The following is a 14,796-nucleotide window of genomic DNA, read 5'->3' on the forward strand; positions in this document are numbered from 1 at the left end:
CCCTGTGGCCACCCCTCCCACTGGGAGGCATGGCACGGCCCCCCTGGCTTTCATGCTTCCTAGAGCTAACTTTCTGCGCTAGTGTGGTGGCCCCCATCCTGGGGCTGATCTTACCCCTTCCCTATGCCCGATCAATAGCTGTTCCCTCTGTCTCCTCTTCACCCTCTCCTGCGCTCCGCTGCCCTCGCCCTTTCCTGTGCTCTGGTGCTTTTGCTCAAATCGAGGCAGTACTGGCTCGTGCAAACATTGTTCATGTCCATCACTTTTCTTTTCCCCGCTCTTTCTCTGTATCTTCCTCAATGCTGCCTTGTCTGCCCTTTGCCAAGGCCATTCATCCTCACAAACTTGTCTGCCTCTGCCGGGGTGTTACGTAATATTTCTTGTTTTGGAATGCCACCCAGAGCCTGGTGGGAGTAGCATCCCAAATCTTACTCCATTTTTGGACAGGGCCGATTTCTTTTAGTTGAGCTCGGCCCTGCGCTTTTCCAGGTCTGCCGCAATGTCCTGGTACACCCGTATTCTGTGTCCTTCACAACTGCTCACCTTTGAATGCCTTGCCCAACGCAGGATCTTCTGGGCAGCACGGTAGCACAAGTGGATAGCACTGTGGCGCCAGGGTCCAGGTTCGATTCCCCGCTGGGCCGTTGTCTGTGCGGAGTTTGCATGTTCTCCCCGTGTGTGCGTGGGTTTCCTCCGGGTGCTCCGGTTTCCTCCCACAGTCCAAAGACGTGCAGATTAGGTGGATTGGCCATGATAAATTGCCCTTAGTGTCCAAAAAGGTTAGGAGGGGTTATTGGGTTACGGGGATAGAGTGGGATGCCAGGATGATGGTGAGGTGTCCCTCATATTATTTCCTTTAACAAAATATTTACCACTGTTCTAGCATCATCTCTTTTGGTTGGAAAAGCCCCTACCCACCGTGAAAACATGTCCACTATCACCAGCACGTATTTGCATCCTTTAGCCATCGGCATGTGTGCAAAATCTATCTGCAAATTTTCCAAAGGCATTTCGGGCTGTGGTAAATGATCAAAGACAGCGATCACCCCGATTATTCCTCCAACAAATCATACATGTGCGGGCTACTTTTTCAATTGTTACCGTAATACCTGGAGCATAGCATTGTTGACATATGGCATGTGCCATCCCTCCCTTGCCCACATGAGCCTGCCCATGGGCATGGCGACATAGTGGCAAGAACAGACTTCTGCGGCATACTGCTCGGGTATCTGGGTGGATCCAGATTTGATGTTTGTCTTGACAGCAACACTTTTCGCCAAGAGCGATGCTCCTGTAGGGAGGCTTGCTCCTGTGCCTGTTTTAACTTTGGTTCTGTTATGGTGGAAGGAAATTCAACTGCAGCCGCTTGCAGTTGTGGCTGCTGTTTGAGAGCCACTTTCTTCGCTGTTTTATCAGCAAATCTATTGCCGCATGAGACTTCATTGTCTGCAGTAGTATGCGCTTCACACTTTAAAACGGCTATCTTGCTGGGCAGCTGAACAGCATTTAGTAAATTTAAACCAATTTAGCATGTTTAATAGGTTGGCTGGAGGAAGTTATGAATCCCCTGTTTTCCAATCTTTGTCCAAAATCATGTACTACCCCAAAAGCGTATTGAGAATCAGTATAAATATTGACTGTTTTACTTTTAGTTAGAGTACATGCTCTAGTAAGGGCAAACTATTCGGCCGCTTGAGCAGAGCAAAAGCTTCCACTATCTCGAATGGAGTTACTATTGCATAGCCGGCCAGGAGGGTCATATCATTTGGTCGGTTTGCTGACCCATCAGTGAAAAAGATAATGTCTGGATTCTCTAGTGGGTGACTCAATAAATCGGGTCGAGGGGTTGTGGTGGCTTCAACCAATTGTAAACAGCCATGATCATACAGATGTTCTGCTTCCGAGGACACGGGCAAGAGTATAGCAGGGTTACAGCTGATGCTCGCTTGTAGGTAAAGTTGGTTTTACTTTGTCCATTGAGACTCTATGCCCTCTCTCCGCCAGATGTGATAATAACAAAAGGGTATTCTGTTGACAAACTAACCCTCCCTCTGAGACTATCAATAAATCGTCAGCATATTGAGGGAATTTGGGCCTGCAGACAACTGACACTTGTCTAAGTCTCTTTTAATACTGTTGATTCCGATATGTAAAGGCAAATAGATATTGACTTTCCGGGTGCAATGGTATGGAGAAAAAGGCTGAGCATAAATCTATGACGGAGAAGGTATCTGCTGTTGGTGGTATCGAAGACAAAATGACATTTGTGTCCGGCACCAATGGAGCAATCGTGATAACAATTTTATTGATGGCTCTGAGATCTTGCACAAACCACCATTCTTTGGGTCTTCCTACCTTTGGAATAGGGAATATAGGGGTGTTACAGGGGCTTTGTGCTTTCTTCAGCACCCCTTGCTGTAATAGTGCATTGATCACTCCCTCTGTCCCTTTTTCTGCTTCCGGTGCCAACCTGTATAGTTTTAAGCAGGGCAGGGCAACGTTCTTCTATAACTGCACCCTATGCACTGGGGCAGAATGTACTTTTCCAACATGATTTTTATGTTGGGCCCATAGATATGCCAGTACCTGGGCCAGGATTGAAGGGAGTAACCTCTCGGGAAGGTTGTTGTCTTTCAAATGTAGCGGGCCATTGCTCCTCTTTCCAGGTCACTTTGCCCTCCTCTTTGTATAAAATTCTATCAGGCAATTTTGTCTGTCTATTTCAATATAAATCTCATGTGTTACTCTTTTGCCTCTGGCCTCTTTGATCAGTTCTCCTATTTGCTTTGCCTTAGCGGGATGTCTTTCGGCCAATGTTAAATGGGGTTCTGAAGTTAAACCCATCCTAAAAAGGTCCCTCTGACTATTGGTCAACTGTACTAACATTCCTAATCCCACAACACTGAAAAATAAAAAGGATTGACATGCATATGATGTCTGCTTTCCTAAGTGACATTGCGTTTGTAAATTGTATGCATGCTCATCCTCACGAGCATACCAAGCCGTGCAATGGGTCACTATATTCTTTCGGCTGAACTCTATTGAGTGTTTTAATAGCTGTGCCCAAGGGTCATTAACCTTTTATAAGACTTCCTGCAGTAGTTTTTAACAGTGGAACTGTAAGGGTTAACGCTCAGCTGGCAGCATGCAACACAGACACAGAGCGATCGGGCAAAGGCGCAGAAGTTATTACATTTTGCAGCTTGTGAGCTCGTATTTCAGGCAGTTCCATAAACATTCCAAAATCAGTGCAATGTATTACTGCTCCTATTTTGCAGTGTCTGTCTGCCTAATAGGGGAAGGTGTCGCTAGGTGGGGCACATCCTTCTTGGGGGTTAAAGTGACAATCACAAGCCCAATATCCTTTTGTCCCACATCTTCTACATTGATCCTGTGATCTATCTCTCCTCTGCCATTGTCCTCTGCCTCTACCTCCTCCATTATAACCTCCTCTCCCTTTGCTTGTCTGTTAACCATTACCCTGCCCTATCTTTCCTTGGTAGAACTGCCCTGTGACTTTAGGCTTTTCATCTTTGGGGGCCACGAACAGCCCTTCTCAGTCCATGTTTACCAAGGAGGTAACCGCTACTGTCCATGGCAGTGTTTACCAGGTGAGATTAATCAATTTGTAACTTTGTGCATGCTCTGGCAGTATGCAATTGAGCAATGTCTGAACAGCCAAAGGTCCATTTTTCTCCAATGAAACACCAGCATGTTTTTCCCAACAATTTTAAAATCTGGCCACAAATTCATCATTCTCTCACCCTTTTTCTGCAAACACCAGTCACTTCACCTATGTCACTATGCTTCTTGGCCCCTTGCATGACAGCCTCTTTCCCTTTATTGCTAACCAGTGTTTGAGGGACTCATTTCCTTAATTCAAATGATTATCATTATTGGGAACCCAGCCCCCCATTTATGCCGGATGGGACTGCAATTCCATCCTTCAAAGCTGGCCAAGATGCACCATAAAGAGTATTTTAAAAGCAATAAAAAATCCCCTGAGAGGGGACTATAAATACCATACATTTAAATCAATTTCCAATCATTGATTTTATAGGTATTAGCTATTCATAGAGACGTATATTTTTCTTTGCCAATTCAGAAAAGATCAACTGTTTGCTGAAATGGTTAATTTTTCGACAGAACCTAAGGGGGCGGAGAGTGGGCAGAGAACTTGGAATGATGCCATTTGCGTCTCTTCACAATCTAAAAGTTTATTTTGTTCAATTACTTTTAGTAAAGGCATTTTCTTTCTTTTAAACTGATTTTAATTTCCGATGTTTCAGTGCTTTAGAGAAATCTCAACACAAATCACTTAAATTATAATCTTGAACTCACAATATCAGATGAGAAAAAACAAAATACAACCCGCTTAGCACTTCACGCTTTGACCAAAATTAATTGGGTAAAACAAAACACACAGATTCTCACAGCTGGTAAATAACACAGTTAACCGTTAGCCTTATCTCACGGCTACAGACAAATCTGTTACGTTTTTACCTTAATCTTCTATTTACTCCCCTGTTTTTTTTTTATTTCGAGAGGGGGACAGCTCGATTTAATTTCTGTGGAGGACATATAGGTTTTCCTACCTCATTCCGTTGCTTTACGATTGTTTCTTTTCATTTTCTTACTCATTTTGACTCCCTTATCTGTCTTCTTTAAGGAGTTCACCTTCTTTCTCGTTCCGGATGTCTTTACTGAGGCTTCGGGTCAACCTGTGAGGGGGCGTCAAGTTTATTGCTCATCGTTCCTTCTGCAAAATACTTTAGAACATATATATAACAATAACAACGACAGCGGAAATCATTTACAAATACTACAGAGAGCGCAAACCCGTATTTATCCTTTCGTGAACCTCAAAGTCTTTTTTTATTTAAAATTAATTTTAGTCTCTATGGCACCTTTTTCTTCCCATGCAGCTATCGTTAATTTATTAATTAAGATAACTTATCCTAGCATGAGTCACTGTCCAGTAATTAAGGCTGCCGAGCACCGGCCCCCCTTTCACCTGGGGTCGCGCTATGGCTCTCTCCCTTTCAGCTGAGAGAGTCCTATTTATAGAGTCCTTTCAGGGTTCATGTCCCATTAAATTAGGGGCGAAGACTACGCCAATTTGTCGTAGAAATTATAATAAAGACAAATTCTTTGAGTTTCGTTAAAAGATATTTATTTGACACAAATATATTTGCGGAGAGGCCCATAGTCTGGCTAAGTAACCATTTTACAGTACTCTGAGATTCGACCGAAGAAAGCATATCTTTATAGTCTGAAATAACAGCTTGAAGTAAACAGCTATGTTTATATTTATATAGACCTTGGAAAGTACGTAAGATGAAATACGTAGTACGTATGTTCTTGCCCTTGGCTAAAAATGACTCGAGTACGCATTTTGTTATCTTTCGGAGGACAATGTGTTATCATAATAAGGCCGAGACCAAAATACTAAGCAATATTTTGTTTACGTTACCTGACCTACTGATTTTCATTGAAAAGCAGTGTTAAACTATAGTCAAGCATTTCCCAGCATGCTTCTAAGTGGGCAACTCATTAATTTCCCTTCCACATTAACAAATTCACTTCTGGAATGGGAGGACCTGCATTAGAGAACAAACTGACTTAGGTTTGTGGTATTCACAATTCCATCTGTGTCTCCATTCTGCTCAGTGATTCGCACCAGACTTGACGTCACCTCTTTCTCTTCCCTCTCTACTCCTACCATTACCTGGCCGCTCCTGCTCATCAGCCAGTTCTACTTCCTCTTCTAGTGCCATTGTGAGTGCTCTTGGGCGAAATTCTCCGGTATTGGCGCGATGTCCGCCGACCGGCGCCAAAAACGGCGCAAATAAGTCCAGCATCGCGCCGCCCCAAAGGTGCAGAATCCTCCGCCCCTTGACCGGCCGAGTCCTAACCTTGAGGGGCTAGGCCCGCGCCAGACTGATTTCCGCCCCGCCAGCTGGCGCGGAAATGACATTGCCGGGCGGCGCATGCGCGGGAGCGCTGGCGGCCGCTCACGGCATCCCCGCGCATGCGCTGTGGAGGGAGTCTCTTCCGCCTCCGCCATGGTGGAGACCGTGGCGAAGGCGGTAGGAAAAGAGTGCCCCCAAGGCACAGGCCCTCCCGCGGATCGGTGGGCCCCGATCTCGGGCCAGGCAACCGTGGGGGCACCCCCCCCGGGGCCAGATCGCCCCGCGCCCCCCCAGGACCCCGGAGCCCGCCCGCGCCGCCTTGTCCCGCCGGTAAGAGAGGTGGTTTAATCCACGCCGGCGGGACAGGCATTCTAGCAGCAGGGACTTCGGCCCATCCGAGCCGGAGAATCGCCGGGGGGGGGACCCGCCAACCGGCGCGGCGCGATTCCCGCCCCCGCCGAATCTTCTGTGTCGGAGAATTCGGCAACCGGCGGGGGCGGGATTCACGCCAACCCCCGGCGATTCTCCGACCCGGAGGGGGGTCGGAGAATCTCGCCCCTTATGTAGGACACTCCTCCACCAGTTATTGCACATTCTTTGGCATTATCTGCCATTTTCTCCTGCAGACACAAGGGGAGCATGAGTTTCAACTTGATAGGCACTAACCCCCTTATTAGAACACATTCCTTTGGCAGATGAAGCCAGCAGGGTAACCATCCTCTCTCCCACTCGCACAGCATCTGAGCTATAATTAGAATAGTAAGAAGTCTTACAACACCAGGTTAAAGTCCAACAGGTTTGTTTCGATGTCACTAGCTTTCGGAGCGCTGCTCCTTCCTCAGGTGAACGCGGTACATACTCGTGCGACTCGGCCAATATTGTCTACCTCAATCGCTGCAGGAAAGGATGTCCCGAAGCGTGGTACATTGGCGAGACCATGCAGATGCTGCGACAACGAATGAACGGACATCGCTCGACAATCACCAGGCAGGAATGTTCCCTTCCAGTCGGGGAACACTTCAGCAGTCAAAGGCATTCAGCCTCTGATCTCCGGGTAAGCGTTCTCCAAGGCGGCCTTCAGGACGCGCGACAACGCAGAATCGCCGAGCAGAAACTTACAGCCAAGTTCCGCACACACGAGTGCGGCCTCAACCAGGACCTTGGATTCATGTCGCATTACATTCACCCCCACCATCTGGCCTGCAAAATCCTACCAACTGTCCTGGCTTGACACAATTCACACCTCTTTAACCTGGGGTTACCCCATCTCTGGATCTGTAAAGATTTAATCACCTGCTAATGCTCGCATTCCAAGCATTGTCTGGCATCTTTGAATCTGTCTATATATATATGTTTCTGGAACATACCTCTTCATTCACCTGAGGAAGGAGCAGTGCTCCGAAAGCTAGTGATTCGAAACAAACCTGTTGGACTTTAACCTGGTGTTGTAAGACTTCTTACTGTGCTCAACCCAGTCCACCGCCGGCATCTCCACATTATAATTAGAATAGAAGCTGACAAACTTGAGCCTAGGTATATCCAGGCCCTCACGATACATCTGCTGCTGTGCCTTCCACTTAATTTGTCCACCTGTCTTCATCCTACCATCACTGAGGTCCATGTCGTAATGCCCTCATGAGAGCTTCATTGATTTAATGTCATCATTGTACCCGCCTGACGTTGTGGAGTCAGCCATTGATTCTCTTCCTGCAGTTGACTCAGGTGCGTCTGTGGACTCCAAAGCTGCTAACTTCTACATTTGGTAAGGCTGGGGTGCCTTGGTCTTGGTCTTGGTGTCATCAATGGGGAAGAACATCTGCCGTTCCTGAGCAGCCTGAAGGAGCACCTGCAGGAACCGTGCGGCCACACGTTGTCTGCTCTGAGCCACGTGTCGTGTGAATCTGGAGGTCAAGGTGATGATCCTGGAATCCTGTGACAGACTCTGCAAAAAAGATGCTGTTGGCTTGTAGACACTGGATGCATCTCTGGGTGCTGCTTAAAAATGGCACCCGGACTTCCGACCCTATCAGTTGATGGCAGGTTTGGCAACCTCCTGTCTGTCCCCACTGCACCTTTGGCCGGGCTCCCTGCCTCGACCAGTCATATTGGCTGGCTGGTTGCTGTGCAAGCACGGTAGGCCAGCCATTCCCGCAGCCAGTGTAAATTCCACCCACTCCCAGGTCAGCCGTCAGGACCTGTTGTGCGACTACAAAATTCCATCCTATGTTAATCTGTGATTTGCTGCCTTTGCCCAACAGCAAAGAGCGCACTCTGCATTTTGCAGCAAGACATGTGGGTAGCTACAATATAATTGCCCACTGAATTGTGGTGGAGTTAACAAATGCTGTAACTCCGGGTTTAACCTCCTGAGAATATTCTTGGAGCTCTGATTACTTGTGAGACTTTTAGTGATGAATTTGCGATAGTCATTTCATACTTTAATTTGCTGTTCCTGTACTGTTTGTTGTCTCTTTTTACATATTTTATTTGCAACACAGTTTTGATATATTATATAAGGCTCTTTATTTTGAAAATCAATTTTATGTTGAACCGTTTTTGTGTTAACCTTCAAATGTTTACATTACAGCAGTAAACACAACTTCCACAAAAGAAATGGGATCTATGTCTCCGACTGAAATGACGCTGCCGCCTGCTGAAGCTGCAAATACAATAATAAGCCAGGCAGTTACATCCGACACCAGCACAAGACAAACCATATCACGAAAAACTAAGAAAACCTCCACAGTGGAGCCTGATGTTACAGATAGAATGACGTTGCTGTTACTGACAACCATTGCACCATCAGTGGAACCCACGGAGCCACCCTCAAATACAGCTGAGCAACTTGAATCAGAAGGTACACGTGTATCCTTTGTGCAACTTCTTCTTAGACATGCCTCGGGACCAAGGGCGACTTCCTTTCATTCCAGGCTTGTGGCTGCTGAGGTGACCTCAGTGGATCAGATAGTGTTTGATGAGGCGGGTGGATGGGATGCTCGGATTTTGGAACGCTCCTTCTCCACCTGGGTCTGTCAGAGATGTTCAAAATAGTTGCACCCTCATGGATGCTTCTTTAGTTTTGGAAGGTTTTGACCAAATAATTCGCATATATTGGCAGGGCTAATGCATTTTCCAGAGAGGCTTTGAGGACATCGCTGAAATGTTTCCTCTGCCCTCCTGATAACTGTTTATCATGACGAATCTCGGGGTAGATAGCTTGCTTTGGGAATCTTGTGTCAGGCATGCGGATGCTCCTTTGTACAGCATGAGTAGCACAAACAGATGAAAAATGTAGAGGAAGGTGACAAAAAAGTGAATATATGGGACGGGATTCTATGATCCTGAGGCTAAGGGTTGACGCCGTCGAGAAACGCAACGGCCAACGTCAACACGGCCTCAGGATCAGCAATTCTGGCCCCTACAGGGGGCCAGCACGGCACTGGAGCGGGGTCCGTGCATGCGCAGTGGCACCGGCGCCAACGCGTGCATCAGATCAGAAAGGAGGCCCCCAGCCAGAGAGGCCGGCTCGCCGATTGGTGGGCCCCGATCGCAGGCCAGGCTACATCGGAGGTCCCCCCCCGGGTCGGACCCCCCTTCCCCCCCACAGTCTGCCCCGGACCCTTCCACGCCGAGGTCCCACCGGCTGAGAGCAAGTGTGAATGGTGCTGGCGGGACTCGGGTTTTTTACGACGGCTGCTCGGCCCATCCCGGGCTGAAAATCAGCGGGGGGCCGCATTGGCGCCGATTTTCCACTCTGGGGAGAATCGCGTCCCGGAGTCGGGACAGCGTGATGCGATTCGCGCCAATCGCGGGGATTCTCCGGCCCAGCCCCGGGCTGAGAGAAATCCGCCCATGGTGTTCAATCTGGAGAAAACAGCAGATCTTGCTGTAACTAATAAAACATTTATCAAAACCGACATTGAAAGTAGTGAGAGCAGTTTTATTGTTTGTTCTTTGTTTATTCTTTGAGCTTTGACAAAGAGTCATCAGACTTGAAACGTTAGCTCTTTTCTCTCCCTACAGATGCTTCCAGCATTTTGTCTTTCATTTCAGATTCCAGCATTCGCAGTAATTTGCTTTTATTCTTTGTTTCATATCCAAGTATAAGGGAGGGCTGGTTTAGCTCAGTGGGCTAGACAGCTGGTTTGTGATGCAGAACAAGGCCAGCAGCGCGGGTTCAATTCCCGTACCAGCTTACCCGAACAGGCTCCGGAATGTGGCGACTAGGGGCTTTTCACAGTAACTTCATAATTGTGACAATGAAAGCTTGTTAGTATTATAACATTGCAAAGTTAAGAAATTGAATATTGTAGTATGTTTATTGGTTCCTCACTCAAACCACATTCACTGTAGTATACTTCAAATTAACCAGTATGCTCTAAACTACCGCTTTATAATTTAGTAGTCGGATGTAATACACAGTCAAACTGCATTATAATAAATGATTTTGTTACTACTTGACTTCAGCTATAATAAACCTGGCTGAAATTCCATTACAGCTAATACCTTGATCATTTTAATTCAAATGGATATAATTATTGCCACTTAATGAAAGCTACTGTTAACTTCAGAATCAGTCTCATTTCTACAGTGATTTTCAAGCACTTCTCTTTTGTATTTACAGCAATGACCAATGCGACTGATGTACCACAACAGAAATCAATAGTTCCAGTGGGAAAAAATACATTTGCCACTACGGCAGCATCAAGCGCTGAAACCAACCATACAGCACTGCAAGCATCTGCCACAAAACAAATGGAAATGACGATGGTTAAGACTTCTATCTCGACACCTGTGTTAAGAGATAACACATGGCCGTCCTTAACAGCAACTGTGGCTCCATCTCTGAGTGACACAGAACCGCCAACATATATGCTGGACACAACAGAATCAGAAGGTATGGCTGATTACTTTTGTTAGCCAGTGGCTTTAACTTTGGTGTATGTCCAAACTTTAATAAAAGTTGCTACATTCTGCTCCACTTTGAACATTCATTTTTCTTTTCCCCCTTTCCATCAGCCTGTCCTCTTACTTGTCTGCCCCCTCCCCCATTGGGGTTCATCCTGCTCATTAAACTACTTGTAAATTTTTCAGGATTTTGCATTTATTTCTTTGTCAATGAATTGCACTTTCCCCCACTGTTATCAGCCTGCCTGACTGCCTGCATTTCTCCACTTTGTGACCCCTCTGTTCTTTGTGCATATTCTACTTTCTTTATAATTAATTTAATCAGTAGACTTTGAGAGACATTTACTGGCTCCAATCACTGGTTTGATCAGCTAGCACTGCAGGTTACATGGGAACTACACAGGAGGCCAACAGGAGAACCATAACTTGATTGGAAGCCAGTTAGTGTCTTCCCAGTTACTACACAGAGGTGTTCCTGTTTGTAACTCTGGTGGAGTTACATTGCTGCCATTTATCCTCACCTGCCATAGTAGTTTGTGGGGAAGGGGGGAATGCGAGGGACGCTATGACAGGGATCTAGAGTGGTGGCTGGTAGAAGCAGTTTGCTGCAGTTTCTCAACTATTGTGGCAAAATATAAAAAGTTCTGGAAAAAAGCACAAAGAATTCTGAGAGACTTGGGGTGATATTCTCCCATTCCCCCGCCGATGGGTTTAAACGGAGGGGGACAGTTAGGTGGGAGTACAAAAACTGATTTTGCTCCGGTGTGAATTTCCCATGGGATCTTCCACTGGTGCTAGTCATATCAGATCAGGAAAACCCACTGGTGGCTGGCGTGAATGTGATTGCAGTTCGCTAATGGGATGCAGATGAAGGGCCGACCAGAATCTTCCACCCATGCCTGATTTTTCATGTCACCAGTGGGAAAACATGCCGATCCAGAACACCTCTGGAACAACGTGGCGTGCCGAAGTCAGGACACACCTGAACAGGCTGGGGCTGTCTCTATAATTTGGGATAGAGATCGCCAACCCAGGATCCCAGAACACCACAGCAATGGATGGGGGGAACACATGCAACTTCCAACTTCAGTGTCATCGACGAGGTCCATCTTCCAGCCTCATCATGTTCCTTGAGGTGTGTCTTTCTACAATGGTCGGCCAGTGACTTTTGTTTTGTAAATGTTTTTATTAAGTTTTTAACATTTTATACGAAATTGCGAAACATACAAACAAATACGTTAATAAAACACCGACCCCATACAAACCCCCCCCCACCTTCCAAAAACAAAACAGAAACAGATAAGAAACCCCCACAGCCACACATTATCTTTCCCCCCCCCCCCACATTATCTTCTCCCCCCCCCCCCCCCCCAAACACATTATCTTCCCCCCCTCCCCCTCAAAACAGCTAACAGTGACTAATTCTCTGAAATAGAATATAAACAGCTGCCATCTCTGGTAGCAGCCTTCACTAACCCCTTCCATGATATATTTGACCTTCAGGTGCAAAAATGCCATAAAATCCCCTCACCACGCCGAAGCACTTGGCGGTGATGCCAATCTCCAGCCCAACAGAATCACAGAGCCTGCCTCCGCGCCACCAATGAGGCAAAGGCCAGGACATCCACCCCCACACTCATCCGTAGCTCCGGCGCATCTGGAACCTCATAAATAGCCGCCAGGGGGCAGTGTTCTAGCTCAATATTTAGGATCACCAACATGGTGTTGAAAAAGGACCTCCAGAAACCCACCAACTTGGGCCCCCTTGAGCGGCGCTCACACCTATCCCCCATCTAAAAAAAACGGCTAATCCTCGTCTTAGTGAGGTGCGCCCGAAACACTATCTTTAATTGGATAAGGCTCAGTCTTGCAAATAACGATGTAGTATTCACCTTTCGCAGCGCTTCACTCCACACCCACTCCTCCAGCATTGGCCCCAACTGCTCCACCCATTTCATTTTCACCCCTTTCACCGAACTCAGCTCTTCCGCTGTCCGTGTGTACATGTCAGACGTACTGCCCTCCTCCTCCGGCCCCGAACAGGAGAGAATCCGCTCCAACAAGGAAGATGGCTGCACCACTGGGAAAGCCGAAAAAAAAACTCTCAACAAAGTTCCGCACCTGGAGATACTTAAATATGTCCAGGCCGAACAGCCCAAATTTCTCCTTCAGCTCCTCCAGGCTAGCAAACTGCACCTCCAAAAATAACCCCCCCCCCCCCCCCCCCCCCCGCACCACCACTCTCTCCAGCCATCACTCCCTCCATGCACAAAATGCAGTATCTGCTCAAACAGGTGGTTAGCACATTTGTGAGCTGGCCTTGAAGCTGCCCCCAACTTAAAATGCTGCCCGAGTTGTCTCCATATTTTTAGCGTGGCCACCACCACTGGATTCATTGAGTACTCCATCCCAGCTGGGACCAACAATTTCGGCCTTGAGCAATCATCCTTCGGATCCAACACACTGTTCATATCACCCCCAAAATCAATTGGTGGGTGTCTAAATCCAGCAGTATAGCCAGCAGGGGAGGACAAAGAAAACTCCCTGGTCACTGCTAGCCCTCCTTCCCCCATGCCGGCAGACTGTCTGCTGCCTCAGCTAACCCCCTCCCAAACAAACCCTCTAGACTCATAGAGTCTCACCAAACTGGCCTAAATCATAGCCCCTCCCCCACACCACTCCTGTTAACTAGCCTGCCTCTTGTTGCTAGAAAGGTCCCCCCCCCCCCCCCCCCCCCAATCCTGCCCAAAAATAACCAGAACCAAGGCCTATAACCCCCATGCCCCAGGCTCAGACTCACTACTCCCATGTCCCAATCCCAGCTTACCCACCATGTTCCTCTTTCCCTCCAATTCCCATATCAAACCCCCCGCTCTACCATCCCCCATGACCCCCTCGTGTCCAGGAAAGAAATCCTCCCACCATCTTCCAAGAAACAAGAAGAGCAAAAACATAACCCGCTGTATTGCAATATTTACAGTCGCCCCAATCCAACTTACACATACAGGAACAATATCCCACCTATCCTCCTCAAACCAGTCCCAGTCCTTTGTCCTTGATGAAGGCCTCAGCTGGCTCTGGCGTGTCAAAATAATAATCCGCCAAGTCCAACGTGACTCAACCTTGCTGGCTACACCACCCCAAACTGCACTCCTTTATTGTACAGCATCTTTGCCTTATTAAAGGCCGCCCACTGCTTCGCCAGTTCGGTACCAATATCCTGGTAGATGCGCATTGAGTGCCCATCTCAATCCATGTTCCGACTTTTTTTGTCCCACTCCAGAACCTGCTCTTTCCTCTGGTAACTGTGAAATCGGACGATCACTGCCTGTGGTGGTTCATTCGGCCTCTGCTTCTGCCACGGGGCCCAATGGGCCCTAATTACGGACCGGCGAACACTTCAGCCCCACCCACCAACCGAGAAAACATTTGTGAGAAATACTCGGTTTGCCTCGGGCCTTCCGCTCCCTCCGGCAAGCCCACCACTCTAAGGTTCATGTGTCTCGACCTGTTCGCCAGATCTTCCATTTTGGCGCACAGGCCCTTATTCCTATTTGATATGAGCAGCATCTCAGCTGCCAATGAGGCAAACTGATATTCGCCATCTCCACACCCGTTAGCCTCTCTCCCTTGCTCGCTTTGCAGCTTTGGCAGTCTTGCACAGCTGCTCCCGTATTGGGCCCAACGCCTCCTCGATGATGGCTCTAAATTACTCTAATATCCTTCCCTTGTCGCTTGAGAGGGCCATCAGTCTGCTTGCCAAACGTCTCCAACTCCTGCACATCACCCCAGGCAATGTTTCTAGTGTGTTAGGTGCGCCCGCTTCCACCATCTTTTCTCCTACAGGTTCCTTTGTTGGGCTCCCAGCCAGGGGTTTCTTTCCTGGAGCCTTTTTCAAAGAGGCTTTTGACATTCCTCAATAAACGTATCCAAACTCCACACTAATCTACTGGGTTAGAACCTAAAAATCCGGGCA

The 14,796-nt window shown here is 47.6% G+C and overlaps 1 protein-coding gene across 4 annotated transcripts in view; it reads left to right on the forward strand.

Moving 5' to 3' along the window:
• LOC140399936 (uncharacterized) overlaps positions 1–14,796 on the forward strand; it is a 237,743-nt gene that overhangs the window by 43,370 nt on the left and 179,577 nt on the right. For 3 of the 4 annotated variants that reach the window (XM_072489433.1, XM_072489426.1, XM_072489441.1), the window contains exons 3-4: positions 8,500–8,769; positions 10,537–10,809. In XM_072489433.1, coding sequence (XP_072345534.1) covers positions 8,500–8,769; positions 10,537–10,809 — 543 coding nt within the window. The remainder of the gene's footprint in view (positions 1–8,499; positions 8,770–10,536; positions 10,810–14,796) is intronic. The other variant, XM_072489447.1, reaches the window with a different exon arrangement.

The sequence above is a fragment of the Scyliorhinus torazame genome, chromosome 2, assembly GCF_047496885.1.
Source record: "Scyliorhinus torazame isolate Kashiwa2021f chromosome 2, sScyTor2.1, whole genome shotgun sequence".
Classification (NCBI taxonomy): Eukaryota; Metazoa; Chordata; class Chondrichthyes; order Carcharhiniformes; family Scyliorhinidae; genus Scyliorhinus; species Scyliorhinus torazame.